This window comes from Sceloporus undulatus, chromosome 2, assembly GCF_019175285.1.
Source record: "Sceloporus undulatus isolate JIND9_A2432 ecotype Alabama chromosome 2, SceUnd_v1.1, whole genome shotgun sequence".
NCBI lineage: Eukaryota > Metazoa > Chordata > Lepidosauria > Squamata > Phrynosomatidae > Sceloporus > Sceloporus undulatus.
Window position 1 is genome coordinate 172,758,192 of NC_056523.1, and position 20,114 is coordinate 172,778,305.

The 20,114-nt window shown below is 39.3% G+C and overlaps 1 protein-coding gene across 12 annotated transcripts in view; it reads right to left on the reverse strand.

Annotated features, from left to right (window-relative positions):
- Window positions 1–3,324: 3,324 nt before the first annotated feature.
- The window catches only part of HIGD1C (HIG1 hypoxia inducible domain family member 1C), a 29,664-nt gene continuing 12,874 nt past the window's right edge, over window positions 3,325–20,114 (reverse strand). Inside the window, exons 1-5 of one of the 12 annotated variants that reach the window (XM_042454474.1) lie at window positions 20,087–20,101; window positions 12,501–12,610; window positions 9,043–9,145; window positions 4,360–4,494; window positions 3,325–3,542 (exon numbers count right to left, since the gene is read on the reverse strand). In XM_042454474.1, the coding sequence (XP_042310408.1) occupies window positions 3,487–3,542; window positions 4,360–4,494; window positions 9,043–9,136 (285 nt within the window). In that variant the 5' untranslated portion in view covers window positions 9,137–9,145; window positions 12,501–12,610; window positions 20,087–20,101 and the 3' untranslated portion in view covers window positions 3,325–3,486. Of the gene's footprint in view, window positions 3,543–4,359; window positions 4,495–9,042; window positions 9,146–12,500; window positions 12,611–14,613; window positions 14,793–14,832; window positions 15,277–15,400; window positions 15,788–16,475; window positions 16,596–17,581; window positions 17,641–20,086; window positions 20,102–20,114 lie in introns of those variants that run through there. The other 11 variants (XM_042454482.1, XM_042454480.1, XM_042454476.1 and 8 more) reach the window with 11 other exon arrangements.

Sequence of the window (20,114 nt, forward strand, 5' to 3'; positions counted from 1 at the left end):
TGTGTGTGTGTGTGTGTGTGTGTGTGTGTGTGTGTGTGTGTGTGTGTGTATCCATCCATCCAACTCTCTTCCATGTCAGCATTCTCTGAAGCTGCCAGCCACAGCAAGCTTCCCTAATCTGGTGCACTCTAGATAGATTGGAATACAGTCTGCATTATTCTCTGACAGCCTAGGCAATGGAGACAGCAGATTTAAGGAGGGCTCTCTTACAGAGCAGCAAGAATAATTTTGTTTCTTCCTACTACTCAGTCTTGCAATTAGGACAGAATTGCTGGAGTAGCAGAGATAGCAAAGTTACAAATCAGTTGACTTGTTTAGCAAGCTCTGTGGGTACTATGTCATGTCTGATTTATGAGATAAGACCTAAAGCGCTGGGGTCTGTGTTGTTTATTTTGCTACTGATAGACTGCCTTTAAAAAAACCCAGTCCCCTCTTTCACTTTTGTTGCTTTGCCTCTTATTTTATACAGGTCCACTAATGATACAATACAGATAGATCAGACCCTAATGTGTTCTGTAAAGATTCCAGACAATGCTTGGGATTTAAATAGAGTTGTTTTATCTTTGGTACATGTCAAAGAAAACACTTGGTGCTGAATTTTAATTCCTGGAGATGCTCAACCCTGCCACATCTCGGTTTTCTGACCACTTGCTTAAGACAGACAGATGGCCTGGAATAGATCCCACATTGGCAGGTGTGGCTACAAAAATGAAGCTCATTTATCATAACTTTGTCTCCTAATTCAACCCCCCACAAAACCCACCTTAGAAGCCAGGCAGTTGCACTAACTCCTCTCTAGGCCTAGGAGTTTAGAGGTGCTGGAGCACAGAGTGAATGATGATGAATGCAGCCCCTTCTGTCAATGAGATGCCATGCAAAAAAAAAAAAAATCCTTATTGCACCAGTCTTTGCTGGCAGGCGAAGGCTGGATGTATCATTGTTCAGCATCCTGCTCCCCAAATTCCTCCAACTGGTATGGCTGCCTAGCTTTTAAGGTGGGTGAGTGGGGGGCATTTGCTGTCATTGCAATGGTGCCACAACCATAAATGGGATTTGCAATATTTATGATGTCATATATCTGTCTTATAATAATATACTTGGGGGCGTGACAGACCGACCATTAAGGCCGGCTTGGGAGCAGAGTTAGGGTGTGGTGTCCACATGATGCACGGCCCTACTCTGTCCTCAGCCCGGTGTGATGCCGTGCCATCACTCCATATGGTGTGCAGCATTACAGCGCTCCTCTGGTCCTACATCTACATAACACAGTGCCAATGGAGCATGAAAAAGGCATGTACCAGCGGCTATGGCACCCTTTGCAGGGTGCAAAAAGGAGTGTAAATGAATCAGGAAGTCAGACAGAGTTTATTTGCAAGCTTGGCCCAGATTGTTACATCTGAACTGAATAGGTACATTTTTCGTGCAACCACCTCGCTGAAAATGTTCTGTGTATCTTTCCTTCCATATGTATGAAATGTTTGGAATTGTGTTACAAAGCATTCAGCAAACATTGTCCTTTGGTATCTGGTGTTTCTAAAAAACATATTTGAAACCAGTGTTTGTTACATATTCTCCTTCTTTTTTTTTATTTTGTTTTAATTTTAGCATTAATTTATTTTATATGTACTGGTCATCAGCTTTTGTTTGTTTCAGTGCAAGTCCAGATTTTCAAATAAATATGTTCACTACCCACTTCTGTTTTTGGCATCTAATCATCTTCTCTAGTTTCTTTAGTTAACCAGGGCCAGATGAACTACATCCAAGGGTGTTTAAAAAACTGGCAGAAATAATCTCAGAACCACTGGCAATGATCTGATACCTTCTAAAGAATAGGAGTAGTCCCAGCAGACTGGAGGAGGGCTAATATTGTCCCTATCTTGAAAAAAAAAAAAGGGGGGGGGATAGGATCCCAGCAGTTATTGCCCAGTAAAGTCTGACATCAATACCAAATCATTAAACAGAGAGTCTGTGAACATTTATAAGGGAATGTCATAATCATTCTGCTCAGTATTTTATCACACCTTGGCCAGAATCCTGCTGGTTTCTTACAGACGAGCCATGATGGAAATGGTTGAACCTATGTCTGATGCAGAACATCCAAATTCTGTGGTGCAGATGCTGAGATGTGCATATGGTGTCCTTGGGCACACAGATGTGCACTGAGGTACATGTGCATTTGAGTTGCCTTTCAGGACATGTGATGCATACCACAACCAACACATAATTGCAGAAGCAAAGATTTACACTATTCAACCTTGATGTATGATCTTAGTTCACCCAATCTACAGACTCCTTACTAACTGGCAGGACAAGATAGGTGAACAAGCTCTTCTGGACCAGAGCACTCATTCCAATGTGTGGCTGACTTCAAGATTGTATCTAATTGCATTGTGGGTAAAGGCCACACTACCAGATGTCGCCTGGGAACTGCCATTGTGTGTGCATTCAACAAGGAGCTGCAGCAAATCCTGGCTTTGTGACATGTGCAATTGTGATGCCTATCTCCCAACAAATGCTTGCCACATTTGCATTTCTTATGTTGAGGTGTAAAACCTTACAAATGTGTGACAGACCTCCTCCGTTTGTGTTTGTATACTGCAGATGATGTTAGAGAAGGAGTTGTTTAGCAGTGTGATCTGATAATTGTCTGCTCAGAAGCAAGTCCCATGAACTTCAGTGGCCCTTCTTCCCAGGCAATTGTGCATAGGACTGCAACTGAATTTAGTAACAGAGCACATGTTTTAGATGCATAAGGTCTCAAACTCAATCCCTCATCTCTGAAAAAACACCTGATTTAAGTGCTGAAGACCTGTTTCTAGTCACAGCAGACAGCAGGAATATCCACAGACCAATGGTCTAACACACAGAGGGAAGCTTCATACAGTCACACATTATCCAGATTAATGTTCCAGTAACAAGCCTGACTGCTTGTGTTTCAAAAAGCCTGTTGTAATGCATTAAATCCATGCTGTGGTCTGAAACTTCTCCAACTCCTGAAATCTATACTTTAGAGCCGTGGTTCTATCTGAAGTGGGGGTCCAGCAGAGTTCCTCCCATTGCATGAGGGTCCAACACCATATTTTTGTCTATTGATTATAATTGTTTCTTCTTTTCCTGCAAACTTCCCACAGACTAGTTCATGGACTGGCAGTGGTCCATGGCCCCCACTTTTGAGTAGCAGTGATTTAGAGGAGAAGTCCGATACAGGATGGCTAGAAATTATAAGAATAGCAGTTCAGCTGTGATGGACCACAAATTCTCCAGCCCTGCTCTTGCACCAGCATGGAACTGCAAAGGTGAGCCAGGTTTGAATACTGAACAAAAACATAAATTCAGGGCTCCGTTCAAGCATACCGCAGTTGTTTTAATAAATAAGAAAGGTACAGAAATCATAGTGCTGTGTGACACACATGTTTGAAGCCATTATACACATTTTTAAATGATGTGAAATACCATGCTTTAATCTTCATGCTTCCATGAGATGGATCATTTTTTTGTGACTGGATTTTTGATGTAATCTGTGTACATAGAATACAGAACACCTAACAAAAAGAAAGCAAATATGCTTGATTTCAATGGCTACTTCAATATATCATCCAAACAATATGTCAAACTCTTTAAATAAAGTGACGTTTTCACTCCTTAGAAGGGCAGCTATGAAGGAACTAGACATGGTCCTGAGGTGCAAAGATATATCACTGAATAGTAAAGTTAGGATTGTCCATGCCATCGTATTTCTCATTTAATCTAGACTGATAGTAAAACAACAATATATGGGTCCTAGAGCAAACCAAGCTTGAACTTTCCCTAGAGGCCAAGATGACTAAACTGAGATTAGAATTCAAAGGTATAGTCTGGAAAATGTATGCAAACATCTGTAAACTAAGGTTGTTGTACATTGGCCATATCATGAGAAGACACAACTCACTACAAAAGACAATAATCCTTAGTAAGGTTGAAGGCAACAGGAAAAGAGAAAGACAACATTCAAGATGGAGAGACTCAAATCAAGGAAGTCATGGCCCTGAGTGTGCAAGACCTAAGCAGTGCTGTTGACGATAGGGTGACTTGGTGGTCTCTCATTTATAGGGCCAAGGTAAGTCGAAATAGACTTAACAGCAGTTAAGAACAATGAAGCATGGATATATTGGGCTATTGTTCACTGCTGATCAATCAACAATAGTGGTAACAGTTTAGGAATAATGCCAAAAAGCCCAATAGTACTTCTGATATAGTAAACTCCAGATGCTATGGAAGAAGCGACAAGAGGGTATAGAGAAGGGACAACATGTTACACATATGGTTAATGAAAAAGAGCATATTTAAAAGGCCAGTAGCCACAACAATACATTATCTTACCAATGGTTATTGCACCAACAACAAATCCTTGTGCTGCAACTCTCATGTGAATGAGGTGGACTGACATTTTTTGGCTTCCTCTGTTCTTCAGCTTGTAAAGACCATATGCCACAACAGCAAAGCAGCCTGCCAAGCCTGTATATCAAAAAGATAGGTGAAGATCAGTCCTAACATTAAAAACAGCTCTGATGGCTTGGGGCAGAATTCTGTAGTTCAGAACTAGCATGAGGATGGGTGGGTGGGTTGATGGAGAGAGTGAGAGATAGACAGAAGACAGGAGGGAGAGACAAGAGTTTTTGAATTATTTCTTCATGTGTTTTAGATTATGTGATTAGACTTGAAGGAATTAAGAGAAAAGATAATGTTTACCTCATTTTTAATTGTTCTAGGAAGCAATTAAAACTCATATACCGATGTGCCAATTTTCATGGACATTTGCTTACCTGGATTCCTCACTGATGAACCTAAACTGGTGGACAGCTTGACACAATAAGTGTTGGAGAGTTGGGTTTCTCAGGCCAAACTCACTGGGATAGGTCTCTCAACCTACCCTAACGCAGAAGGCTGGTGTCACAACTGATTATACTAGGTCTGCACAACATACAGTCTGGGGGCAGCCTGCAGCCTGCCAAAGGATTTTGGGTGGCCTGCAAGGATGTGCAATGACTTCAAGGCTCCTCCACTACTTGGCCTCCTCCTGAGGAGAGGGCTGGGCAGAGGAGGACGGAATTAATATTAATAATATAAAATACATTAATTAATTAATATTAAATTAAAACCTATTTGCAGAAGAAGTTTAATCTATTTTAATTTTAGCCCCTACCTACTGACAAGTTGTGCAGGTCTGGATTATACCATTAGGTTGAGTAACGCAGCTGCTTCAGGTGGCCAGTTTCAAGCCTCCTTCCTCTCTAGAGGCCAGGGAGCTGGAAACAGGCAAGGCAGTGCCTCTGGTGTGTCCTACTCTTCTATGTACAGATTTATTGGTGAGTCTGGCTGCAATCCTGCTGAGAGTTGGTAAAGTGGAAGGCTGTGTTAGTGTGTAACTCCAGGAGTTGCAGAAAGGACAGAAGCAGCCAGCTTTGGGGTGGGGTGAGATGTGTCACAGGGTGCATTTACACTGTAGAAAAAATGCATTGACACTAAGTGCTGTTGCTTCATCTTATGGAATCTTGGGATTTGTAGCTTTACAAGGTCTTCTCTGTCCAAGAGTACTGATGAGTCACAAAACTAAAAATCCTAGCAATCTGTAGGTTGGAGCTATGGCAGTTAATATGGTGTCAAACTGCATTATTTCTACAGTGTAGATGCACCCCTATGAGATCGGACACCTCATAGACTGTTGTGGCACTAGAGCAGCAAACTGCTTGGATAAGGGAACCTCCTTATGTAAACACAAGTTAAAAATGGCTCTGCTAGTGCAACCAGCAGTCATGACAGCTTCAAGTCCCTTTAGGATCCTGCGCTATGTGACTACATTGGAGACAGAAAGGTTCTATTGGAAAGAACAACCTGTAGTCACTTTTTGGTACAATGGGCAATATGGATGGAGCAATGCAAGACAGGAGAATCAAGTGATATTCTTTCGGAAAAGAAAAGGTTTAAATTGTATGCCACTTTTCCATGCAATGGCTGCAATGTTATTGGTGACATATGTACACTTAACTGGAGGTTACATGTATGTATGTCTTTTTCTGAACAATGTAGAAGGAGGTGTTTGGGCACCATCCACTCTCACTGCCCCAGCCAGCTTCCAAGTGCCTGGAACACCCTGCCATAGAAGTCCACAGCCCTGGCTGAAGTTCTGTAGCTGGAGAAGGAAGTTGATCTCACCTTCCCTGATCTTCAATGAGTTGCTGATAATGTGGGAGGGTGAACTTAGCTTTCTCCCTGGAGCTGCAAATTGCAATCAGATGCTGCCTGGTTGCCCTCCATTTCCCTCCAGCCAATATGTGGCCATAGCAATGTGCTCCAGTTGCTTGAAAGCTTCTTGGGGCAGGAGGAACTAAAGGTAAGACTCTCAGCAAATTGCTCATAGCAGCTGACAACACAAGAACAGAAGTGTAATAAGAGCAGCAATGCAGAAGCAAATATAACAACACAGTAGTGCAGTATCACAATATTACTGTACATTAGTAACTCAAACAATTTATTTCATGAATACTAGCACCATATTTAAATTCATCATGGTGGAGGCAGCCAATAGAGACACTTGTCTCACTTTTTGAAGAAACCAGTTGGAACAAATACCAAAGTAATTCTTTTTTCTGAAGGCTAGGTTGTTTGTGACAAAATGTATCATCAAAAAAAAAAAATTCTGAAATACAAGGATATATTTTTAAAAGTCCCCATTTTGGGGGGGGAAAGTTACTTAAAGTAGTAACCAGTAAACACTAGCTTATTTTCTTTAAAAATGTTTCAGTTTGTTGAGCAGAGATTAGATTTTGCTTTCCAGATTTCACTATAACCATAACCACAGCCAGGGAATTATATGTTGCTCTAAAGTGGTATCCAGAAGTGCTGTGAACAGCTTGCTCTTGAAGATTGGCCAGGCGATATAAAATTGCTTTTAGCTTCTTCATGTTTGATCCATAAATTCAATATAATTACATTTAAGTTTCATCTTTCAACTGTAAGCGTGGTTTGGGGCAGGCAAACAGTGTCCTTTCAGCCAGTTAATTGACAACAGTGCATACAAATTAGTGTGTGTTCGTGAGCACTGCATGTGCACATTGTTTTAAATTGTGGAAAGGTTCCTGTAATGTTTCAGTTCTGCTGAAGTTGATGAATAGGAGGGAAGATTAAAGAAGGTTGAAGAATACAAGGCTTCTGCTTACCTCTTTCAATGTGGACACATTTTTTTAAAAAAAAGTAACCCTAATTGTGGAGACCCAGAATGGTGTAGGGTTGAACTACAACACTGGAGACCAGGGTTCAAATCTCCACTCGCCATGGAAACCCACTGGGTAACTTTGAGCAAGTCACATTCTCTCACCCTCAGAGGAAGGCAAAGACAAGTTCCTCTCAACAAATCTTGCAAGAAGATCCTCTCATAAGGTTGTCTTAACGTTGTCATCAATCAGAAATTACTTGAAGGCACACAATAACAAAACCTAACTGTGAAAGGGAAAGCCATTCACTCATCTGTTTATAGCAGCTGTATATAACTTGCAGCCCTGAAGCTGAATGCAATAAAGAAGAGTCCACCACTTTCTGAGATAGTCTATTAGGATGTCAAACATCTCTTAGCATCAGGCACTTCTTCCTAATATTTATACAGACTCTTATTATAATCTGAATCAATTGGTTCAGGTTCTTCATTTTAGAGCAACAGAAAACAAGCTCACTCTATCTTCCATCAGAGTGTCCTTCTGGGGGCCAAATATACCCACTTCTAAATATTTGCCCAGAACCATGGAAGCAATGCAAAACAATGCACCAAATGCCTGAGGCTATGAACAATCTTGGACATCATTATGGGAACATTCCTGAGATATTTCCCCCCCTACCTGTGCCACTTTGTTCTTGTATGTGAACTTTTCCCCTGCCACCATGACGTAATGCATTGAGTACTAGACGAGGCATCCAGGAGACCTCCACTCAATCTTGGAGAATGACTGGATGATCTTGGGTGAGTCACAGTCTCAGAGGAAGGCAATGGTAAACCCTGTCTGAACAAATCTTGCCAGGAAAAGTAGTGATCACTTCACCTTAGTGTCATAAATGAATTGAAGGTGCACCGCAACACATGTCAATCAAATGGCCCACAAAGCAGCTGCTAACAGCAAGCATCAAATTGCTATTAGGCAACTAAGCTGCTATTACAACTAAATAGCTCGTGCAATAGGCCTGTATTTTATATTTATCAGTTTACTGTTCTTCTTTTTAAACATTTTGCTTAAATGTACAAATTGTTTGGTTTTATGGATTGTTTTAATTTACATTACCTTTAGACTTGTCATTCTGATGGTTTCTGAAGCTGCCATATCAATCATCCCCTGTCTATCGCTTATTCACCAAGATCATAACCTTATATGGGTGGGGTGTAATATTTCACCTGTACAGTTGTGGTGAGCAATCAATCCTTCCACCACCTGCCCTGAGGAAGACAGCTTCCCAGCACATGACTGCAAACCTTGGCAATTTAGTAGCTGGGGGAAGTAGGGAGTGGAGCCCAAGCAATGTCCAGCTGCAGTTGGGAGAAAAGAGCTGCCATTACCCTTCCACAGCTATGGTACCTCTTTTTTCTCTGATACAGAACTACAGATGGACACTGTCCAGGCACTTCCTTCATCCTCTCCCAAGTACTAAATGGTAATGGGGGCACAAATACAGCATTGTGAAGCTGCTTTGTCAGGAGGGAAAAGAAATGCTATACAAGGGGATACAGAATACTATCTTGCACATCCACTCATGTAATCCCAGCTATATACTAACAGGATTCCAGCCGTATTTATCTGCTTTTCACATTTCTCTCCTACTCTTCTTCCAATTAATTTAAGATAACTTACTCAGTTTTATCTTCAAAACATTCTTTGAGTAATTTAGACTGAGTGCAGTTTCTGGCCAAGGAATACCCTGCAAGTTTAATTGTTGAGCAGGGATCCAAACATAGGCCTCTTCAGAAAGGGCAGCACTAGTCACTATCACACTGCCTCCCAAGTGCTTAAGAATTCAACTTACCTATGGGGACAAAGGGAGAATCCCTGGATTTTCTAGCTAGCTTAGATGCTTGGCTGTCATCCTCAACTGGAGACCAGTGCTCATCAGAAGACATCTCTCACACCTGAAAGTAAAAAAGGGGGAAACACTGAAAATTAGAAAAAGCAGAAAAGGCTGCGGACAACAGACTAATCAGTGTCTGAAGTGGGACATTAGCCATTAGCCATTTATTTTCAGGTTAAATTTCTTCTGAGCTTCTTTTGAAGTAGCATTCATACATGAGACAAACCGGAGGTACATATTATCCACAGCAAAGATATGTCAGGGCCTCTTCTTATACCACTTTTCTCCATGTACTTACTCCATGCTAAAACACCACTATATATTTTTGTTAGTGGACTATTCTCAGACAATTAATGTTGGTTCTTTAGCCTCTCCTTGAAAGGGACTAGTTTGATTAGCACCAACATTGGTTTCTTTTGATTACCAAATCAAGACGTTATTTTTCTTAAAGCCTTTGTGGATTAATTTTCTTTTAAATGTACTTTTAAATTACTTTTAAATGTACATATACAGATTGACTATCCGTTCTGGAATTGCGAAATCCAAAATACAGTTGTCCCTCCATTTTTGTGCGAGATCCATTCTGGTACGAAAATGAAAATCCGCTGATATTCAAGCCCTATTGGCTTGAATGGTGGCACACACCCCATTTTAAGTCCCTCCATTTGCCCCTCGCGAGTAAGCAAGAGACGCAGATTCGAAGTCCGCACAAATGGAGAGATGACTGTATTGCAAAATCCAAAAATGTCCACATGGGTTCAGTGACACTTTTGCTTTCTGGTGATTCAGTGTACACAAACTTTATTTCATGCACCAAATGATTTAATCTTGTTTAAATGATTTTATTCTTTCAGTCTGGAATTGTTCTAACATTTTTACTGCCTTATCTGTACACCAGCTTATAGTTATAAAAGTTATACACCAGCTTAAAATTATAAAAGGTGAGGTATAAATATATTAATTATATTAATAAATACATATACGAATATTGGGAGGGGGGTTGTTGCAGGTTCAGGAAACCAAACAGTATAAGGAAATATAACTCAGATTTGATCTGTCTGGCCTGGAGAACATACAATAGAGAGACAAAATGAAAATTATTTATTATTTATAATTATATTATAATTATATATAAAAAGTATTTGAAAGGTTATCAGATAGACTGCTTTTTTTCTTGCCATGCTCCTATCTCACAAGAAAAGCATTTTGCTAGCATTACAATTACATCCAAGAGCAAAATATTTTATAACATCAAGAATTATATTTCCTATATCCAAACCTGTTCTTAATTGCTTTTAGTATGAGGACTCATAAATCTATGGCAAATAGTTGCTTTAAAAGTCTTATAAATAGCGGATATTGTTTATCTTTTCTTTTTATTTCCCAGCCCCCTTACTGGAACACAATGACCGCTTGAATTTAAACATGTTTAACTTGAACAGTTTATTGGCAGTTGTTCATTATTATAACAGTATCCAATGTCAGTTGTTTTTTTATAATCACTTTATTTTATAGTGCAAGCAATGCCATTCTGAAATAAATGCTTCCATTAACATAAGTTCAGCTAAAACATCTCACTTTAAAAGAACACTTTTTTAAAGAACACTCATTATTTAAGCTAGTGGCCATAACCTCTCAACTAAATTTTGCTACTTAATTTTCTGATTTAGTCTTTATTGGTGTAGTACTGTACTGTACTCCTATATACTGGCTACCAGTTTGCCAATACAGTTCCCAAAGTTTTTTAAAAACAATTTTTATTGAATTATTTTATTGACATATACATTCGCATAATTAATAAGCAACATAACACACCAATGTATTTACATATAAGACATACTCCTTCCAGTCACCACACTTTAACAACACCCAACCACCACAAGAGAGGCCACCTTATGACATTTAAAAATCACTTCCCACTTATGTCACTCGGATATTCTCATAGCCATGCTCAAGTATTTTATCAATTTTCAATGTAACCTCCAAGAGTCATCTAATAAACTTAACAGAAATGTCTCCAGTTTGAGACACACCTTTGTCTTAAATATTCTGTTTTACCATGAATCTGCTTCCAGTATCTTTTTGCATTGTTACATGTCTACCACACATGGTAGTATGTCCCCAATTGCTCTTTACACATCCAACATTTGTTTTGAACAACCTTATACATTTTAACCAAGTTCTCTAGCATTAAGTGCCATCTGAACATCATTTTATAGCAATTTTCTTTCAAATTATACAATAAGGTAAATTTCATTCCCTTTGTCCACACTATCTCCCCTATCTAATTCAATATTATGTTCAAAGTTTTGAGCCCCTTTAATCATATACTCCTTTACCTTTTCCTCCTCTACTTCTAATTCCAACAACATATTATACATTCTTTTGAACAGATGATCATCATTGGTGCATATTTGAGTCTAAACATTTGTCTTTTGGAGTTCAAAACCATACATTTTTAAACTTAATTTGTATATTTCAAACATTCGATGATTCCTAAAGTTTTGTTGAAAAATGTATATCATATCAAAGACAAATAACTTTGGATCATTAATGTTTGAAAGAATTAAAACATAGTTGATCAGGCTTTCTAATACATGAAACAATGTTTCACAGTATTAATATAATAAGCAGGATTCAAAAATTTTCATTAAAATAAAAGATTAAAACCTGAGGTTTCTTTTAAACTGTTTCCCTCCCAAATCCTGATTGTACAATTGCAACCATTCAAAGGTGCAGAGTAAAACTTTCGGTTAAAGTACTGTAGCTGTCTAATTTCTTTGTAATTTTATGGACCGCATACCCTGTGAAGACATATGCAGTAGTATAAAGGGACTTAACTAAAGGCTATCCAGCAGCCTCTACTTGAAAGCTTGATTTTCCTTTTTAAAGTACCCTAACCATAAATGTTGTTCTTAAGACTAAATTCGTGTCGTTTGAGTTCCCTGCCAGTGGTTTATGCCTTGTCTATAAGATTCAAGAGGATGCAACTTTCAAAAACATTTTCTCACATGAAAAATACGCATCATGGTCTTTTGTTTCCAGACACTAAAAAACAGAGTACTGTACCCTGACTTCCTTATTCTTAAGACTTGCTCTTTCCCCAGACTCTTACAACCTTTCTTTAAAGTTGTTTAGAGTCCTTCATTCTTATCCAAGAGTTTGGGGGGAAAGGGTCAATACATGGAAAATTCAAATGTACATCATATCTGTATAAAGAAATAGCATTTGTCTAGCTGTCTTATTACTATTTGTAATAACTGCATTATATAAACAGAATCCAACTAAACTGAGTATTATATAAAATTGCTTTTTAAATTAATGCATCACTATAACCCTCTTTACCTGACCCATCAATTTTCAGTTTTGTTAGAAATTTTAACTTTTAAAACAATGATCAGAAGTAGCTGAGTTACCTTTGCTGCTGAAGCATCAAATGCCCATCTACTCTGTGGTTCAGGGAGAAATGATCTTGTACTGCAGGCTGAGCTGCTGACAGTAATGAGACAATGATCATTACAGGTGGCTGGAAAACAATGTATGATAAAACTGTAAGCTTGGTTAATTTCCTATTTTTTCCTTCAAGCACACAGGTCATAAATCTCTTCTAATATGGGTTTAATGACCAGATGTATTATTTATTCAGGATATCATCCCTAAAACGTCATCAGGTCATTTATGGCTATAATTCAGTTTTGATAGAAATGTTAATAGCTTTCTCAGAACCACAGTATGCTACCTGTGATTGGAAATATGTAAATGTTTAAAGTTTTACTTTTTAAAAACCATATTCTGTTTTATCATAATTTTCCGTGTTAGAAATACAGGTCGAGGCTTTTTTATCCAGAATTCTGAAAACTGAAATATAGTATTCCAAAATCATCCACACGGGCGGCTGAGATAATGATACCTTTGCGTTCTGATGTGATGGTTTCAATGTATACAATGTGCACATAATTATCAAAAATACAACATACAAAATTATCATCAGGCTATGGGTATATGAAATATGAATCAGTTTCATGATTAGACTTGGGTTCCATTTCCAAGATATCTCATTATGTATATGCAAATATTCCCAAATCTAACAAAATCCAAAATCCAAAATACTTCTGGTCCCAAACATTTTTGATAAGGGAGACTAAACCTGCATCTTTTGCAAGTTAAAAAAAACAATAACACATTGTCATAGGATTGTCTTTTTTTATTACAATTTTACCGAGTATGTACTACAGAAATTACATCCCACCCAAAGTTTCCTGCATTTTATAAATAGGCTGTCTGGAACCATAATCTTTACTATAATTCTTCAAAGTACCAATTTACTTATGCACTTGATTTTATCCTAAGGAAAATTCTCCACCCAAGTATCTGAACCATATTCTTCAGAGAATGCCAGCAACAGATGCTGGCGAAATGTCAGGAATAAACTCTTCTAGAACATGGCCACATAGCCCGAAAAAACCACAAAAAACTAAGGATGCCAGCCATGAAAGCCTTTGACTTCCCACAGAATTATTTTGCATTTATTCCCTATAAGCACACTTAGTAATAATAATAATAATAATAATAATAATAATAATAATAATAATATGTTTTATTTATAAACCGCTATTCCAAATAGATCATAGCGGTGTACAAGAAAATTAAATAACAGTACAAGAAAAATCTACATTTAAGATACACTGTGTCTTCAGGCCAGCCCCTGAATTGCAGTCTTACTGCTTGCTATACATTTAGTAACATCTTGGGAACTAAGCAAGATCACCCAAGGTTAGCACTTGGATGGGAAACTGTCAAGAAATACCAGGTGCTGTAGACTATATTTCAGAGGAAGAAACTGTCAATACTATCCAAATATTCCTTGCCTAAGAAAATCCTATGAGATTCATGGGGTTGACAAGCTACTTGAAGGTACATACATACAAGCTTCAGTAAGGCTCCATCCACACTGCAGAAATAATCAAATTTGATACCACTTTAACTGTCATGGCTCCATCCTATGAAATCATGGGATTTGTAGTTTGGTGTGGCATCAGAGGTCTCTGACAGGCAAGACTAAATATTTCACCAAAATATAAATCCCAGAATTCCACATGATTGAGCCATGGCAGTTAAAGTGATGTCATACTGATGAAGGAGCAAGCTTGTTTTCTTCTGCTCCAGAGACTAGGACCCAGAACAATGGATGCAAGCTACAGGAAAAGAGATTCCACCTCAACATTAGGAAGAACTTCTGAGAGTAAGGGCTGTTTGACAGTGGAACACACTCCTCTGGAATGTAGTGGAGTCTCCCTCCTTGGAGGTGTTTAAACAGAGGCTGGATGGCCATCTGTCAGGGATGCTTTGATTGAGAGTTCCTGCATGGCAGAATGGGGTTGGACTGGATGGCCCCTGTGGCCTCTTCCAACTCTACGATTCTATGATCTGCATTAATACTGAAGTGCAAATGCAAGCTAAACCAGCGGGGCCTGCTTTCTAAGCCAAGCCTGTATATCAATGGAGAAAGAAATGCCCATATACGTTTACGTTGTATTTTGCAGGTGCCACATGTCAGTACTAGTATCAACACAAAGTGAGTCCCACCACGTATTTATCGTGAAGCTGCATGTAAAACAACTTGATTCTATTGATTCCCAGAAAAGCTGGTAAGGGATATTGAATTCAAGTACTGCATAAGTATTGTATAAGTATTCAAACGAGATCAGATCTTTTGTAGAAGAGGCAACTTTGGAAGATGCTGATTACCATAATAGTAAATGGGATGCAGCAGCTGCAAATCTTCTTGGGAACATTTCATAAATTATGCTTCCCAAGCTTTCTTGGAAACATGTAAGAGGGACCTTTATTTATGATGCAAGGTTCAGATACATGGGATGAGGTTTAAAAGCTCTCTCTATTAAAAAAAACCCAGGGGAATATGCCCTTCGAAGGTAACTCCCATCTAGATTTTAATTCATCAGATATAAAGTGGCCATGGGAAGCTTAAAAGTCAAGCCACGCGATCTGTAGTTATATCCATCAGTCTCAAATGGATGGAGGCAACTAAGTAGTATGAAAAGGCTCTCTGGTGTGGTGTAGTGGTTTAAGCATTGGAGACCAGGGTTTGAATCATGGCTTGTCAATGGAAACCTTGGCCAAGTCACATTCTCTCAGCCTTAGAGGATGGCAATGGCAAATCTCCTCTGAAGAAACTTGCCAAGAAAACTCCGTAATAGGTTCTCCTTAGGGTCACCATTAAGTCGGAAACGACTTTAAGCCACACAGCAGCAACAACATTCTTAGAGGCATCCTCTTATCAGTATGTGTGCCTGACCTGCTTATAATAAGCTAATTTTCTTAACTCTGGGCTGGAGAACCTCTGCCCCTCCAGACGTTTTGGACTAAAATACTGATAATCCCTTGCCGCTTGCCAAGTGGGCTGGGGCTGCTGGGACCTGAAGTCTAAACATCTGAAAGGCAAAAAGTTTCTCTCTTCTAGTATGAAGGTGCATCTAAAAGTAACACAGAGTGACACCACTTGAACTGCCCTGGCTCCATTTTACAGAATACTGGGATCTATAGTTGGCTGGGGTAACCATACATCCTCCTATCCAGGCAGTTTTTAATCATGAATTTTAAACATTAATTTTATATTTTATTATTATTGTTCTACATATTGCAATATAAATATTGCTTGGACTTCTTAATATGTGTATTTTATGTAATGATTGTGTTTTAACTATGTTGTAACCCGCCTTGAGCTGTGAGGAGAGACGGGTAAGAAATAAAATTATTATTATTATTATTATTATTTTCCAGGACATGTCCTATATTTCAACCTTCTGTTCAGGAGGAGTTCCAAAATGTCCTCCATTTTGAGCATGACCAAGAAGCATGAACTGACATTTATTTTAGTGGTTTTGGCTTTTATTTAACTTGTTACATTTTAAATGTAATTTTATATTGTTTTTAGATGATTTTAGCCGTTTTAAATTTTATTGTAATTTTTAAATGTAGTTTTATATTGTTTTTAGTTAAAACTATTTTAAATTTTATTTTAATTTTTAAGTGCAATTTTATATTTAGATGATTTAACTGTTTTTAATTTTATTGTATTTTTTAAATGTAATTTTATATTGTTTCTAGATGATTTTCACTGATAAAATAAATAACTAAAAATGTATTTGGCCATTTTCCCCCCTTGAACGTCCTCCATTTTGCAGCGCCTTGTCCTCCTTTTGAGCCCTAAAACTCCTTGCCAACAAGAGCTCAAATACAGCATTATTTCCACTACTACACAGTTCCTCTGTGTCACACCTCCATTTTGTTTTCTGCCTGGCAACCCTCCGTCAGCAAGCAGCCAACCAAGCCCCGCCCCTTGCTCCTCCCAAACCCCTCCCTTCGCTGACCTCCCCAAAGAAGGCCGGTGAGAGTGGGCGGGGCCAGGGTGAACGCCACTGCGCTCATCCTCAGGTTTCTCCGTCTCCCTCATAGACGTCACGGCTGAGCCACCAATCAGAAAGAAGGAGGGGTTTTATTTTTTTAAGTAAGGGCGATAGAAGCTGCGGTTAGAACCCATGCAAAGACCCGGATGTAACGGTTTTCCCCCACAGATAAAAAAGGCGGGAAAAGTTTAAAGGCGCACCTCGCGCTTGGGTTGCGTCACTGCGTGGCTCCTTTGTTGTTGTTGTGTACCTCCAAGTTGTTTTTCACTGAACCTATTATCACAATGATCCTTGGCCAGATTTGTTCAGAGAAAGTTGGCCATGATTGCCCTCCTCTGAGGCTGAGAGAGTGTGACTTGGTCATCACCCGATGGGTTTTTATACTCGAGCTAGGATTTGAGCTCTGGTTTCCAGAGTCATAGTCCAACACACAAAGCACACCAGGTTTACTTTAGAGTAATCCTCACTGGTTTCTGTATTGGTTACAAAACATGACTTTGGCACTGGTTACACAACCTTGGGCATGTTATTTGTGGTATCATAGAATCATAGAAGAGTTGGAAGAGACCGCATGGGCCCTGATCCAGTCCACCCCCATTCTGCCATGCAGGAACTCTCAATCAAAGCATCCCTGAGAGATGGCCATCCAGCCTCTGTTTAAAGACTCATGGTACTCTCTTGTGGATTTGGGGCATTAACTGACACCTGTTTAGGGCGCTGGGCAGAAATATTTTCATTTTGAACAAGAGAGAGTGTGTGGTGTATTGGTTTGAGTGTTAGACTGTGACTGTGGAGACCAGGATTTGATTCCCAGCTTGGCCATGAAACCCATTGAGTGACTTTGGGCAAATCACACTCTCTCAGCCTCAGGGGTAAACCTCTGAACAAATCTTGCCATGAAAATCCCATAATACGTTTGCCTTAGGGTCGCCATAAGTTGGAAACAACTTGAAGGCACAAGACAAAAGTGTGAAAGAAGAGAGAAAAATTTGTCACTATCAACCCTACCCTGGGTTGCCATAAAGCAATGGAAGGGGCTCCTGCACTTTTAACAGTTGCGTCTCTCTAACCTGGTTGTCTGAGAAGCAACAACTGGTGAAATCCCTTCTTCTGCAGAGTCTGGATTTTTCAAAATCAGGCTGAAATTCAGGGAGTGTGGAAAAGGTGCATCACCTGTTGGATTTCTGCCTGACATGATACACATACATATAATGTGTCAAGTGTGTAGAGAGATCTTGTAGCTGACAGCATGAGCTTTTGTAAAGTCTGTTTCCTCAGATGCATTTTTCACAGGTGAAAATGCATCTGAGGAAGTAGACTTTAGTCTAGGAAAGCTCGTGCTGCCAACTTTTTCTTTTAGTGAGTTTCAAAGGGGCTACAAGGTCTCTCTACATGCTGATTCTAAAAACTAACACAGCTATATCTTTGAGGTCCAAAACACACGGCAGAAATAATCCAGTTTCATACCGCTTTAACTGCCCAGGCTCAGTGCTAGGAAATCCTGGAAATTGTAGTTTATTGTGGCACCAGAGCTCTTTGTGACAGAGAAGGCTAAATGTTTCCCAAAACTACAGTTCCCAGAATTCCCTAGCACTGAGCCAGGGCAGTTAAAGCAGTCTCAAATTTTAGACCTGAATTATACTACTATGGAAATGGTGGTGATGATAGAATTAACCAATGTGATTTTAGCCTGTAAAGAGAAGAAACTAAAAGCTATGCTTCAAATTCTCTTTTCTAAACCAGTGCAGCAGGAACATCTGCCCACACTAAATGCAACTGCCTTACTATTTTTTCTGACAACGCCAGCATATAGTATAGTATAGCATATAGTATAGGAGATATAGTAGCATACATACACACTCTCTCTAGTATGTGTATATGTGTGTGTCCTGCTGTAGGGCTAATAGAACCTGGAGAGGGGGATTTAGATAAGAAAACAAGAAGTAACCCTCCAACTGCTTTGGGTAACATTTGAAACTTGTTATAGATGGTGTGCGTTTTATCTGTCTTTTCCCTTTCATAACATGATGTAAGACCTCCATGACTCTATACTCAGAGCCTTGCTCAGGTCCTGCAGAGTCAGGGCTGTGACTTCCTCAGTTGAGTCTGTCCATCAGGAATATACTCTCCCTCTTTTTCTACTGCCTTCTACCTTGCAAAGCATTATTGTCTTTTCTAGTAAGTCATAACCTCCCATGTACAAAGTACTGTATGACAGTCTTAGTTTAGTCTTCTTGGATTATGGTGAAAGTTGAGGCTTGCTCTGCGTTGGTTGTTACATGCCTCCAAGTTGCTTCCAAGTCTTATGGCTATCCTAAGGTGACCCTATCATGGGGTTTTCTTGGCAAGATTTGCCCAGAAGGGTTTTGTAGTTCCTTTCTCTGAGACCAAGAGCATATGACTTGCCCATGGCCACCCAATGGGTTTCCATGGCTGAGAAGAGATTCAAACCCTGGTTTCCAGAGTTGTAGTCAAATCATTACACTGGCTCTAGGATCCATTTGTTTGTCTTTTTGGCAGTCAAGGGATCCACAGAACTCCTTCAGCACCACATTTCTTCACTTTTCAGCTTACTTCACTGTCCAGCTTTCCAACCATACACAGTTTAAAGTTTAAAGTTATGTAAATCACCATGAAAACCCTATGATGAGACAATCTAAAGGGAAAAAAGAAGACATTGCAAGAAAATGAGACTTCCAGGTGGGATGGCACACAACAAGGGGACAACTAGAGGTAGTGCTGTGGCTAATGAGGCAACTGGACTCAAGCTGAAAGGACATTCAACTGTTAACATGCTCAGAAGCAGAAGGAAAGTTTGCACAACACATATTACAGGAACATGGAAAATGAGAACTATGACTCAGGGGGAGCTAGACATAGTAAAACAAGAAATGGGACACATAAACATTGCAACACTTGTGGTGAGTGAGCTAAAGTGTACAGGAATAGGTCATTTTGAGTCAGATTGTTTTGCTCAGGAAATGAAAATCTAAGAAGAAATTGGGTGGCATCAAATGATATAATACAAAGTATGTTAGGAAAAACCCATCAATATAACCTTAATCCAACTATGAAGGGCAGAAGAAGAAGAAATGGAAAGATTCTATGCTGGAATCCAGGAGGCAATTGATCACACACCAAAACAGGACTTCGTGTTAATCATACGTGATTGGAATACAGAAGTAGGAAAGAGAGCAGAATAAAAGATTGTAGGGAAAATTGGTCTAGGATCAAGAAATGAAGCAGGAGACTCAATTTTGCGAGGCCAACTGTTTGTTCATCACAAACACATTCTTCAAGCAACCCAAGAAGCACCTGTATTCATGGACAATATAGAAATGAAATAGACTGATCAAACAGACTAAGAATTTGAAGAAGAAGATGGAGAAGCTCCATTATCTCTGCAAGAAACAAGGCTGGGAGCAGATTGTAACACAGACCATGAACCACTGATAATTATAGTAGTTCTGCTTTGCACAGAAGTCATTGAAGAGTTCCATTCAAAATTCTGACTCTATATCTGTCCCCTTTTACTTTTCCTTCTCATTTGTCTTTAACTGCTTGAAGAGCCTTACCTGACACTCAGAGGAGCTTTTCTTTTTG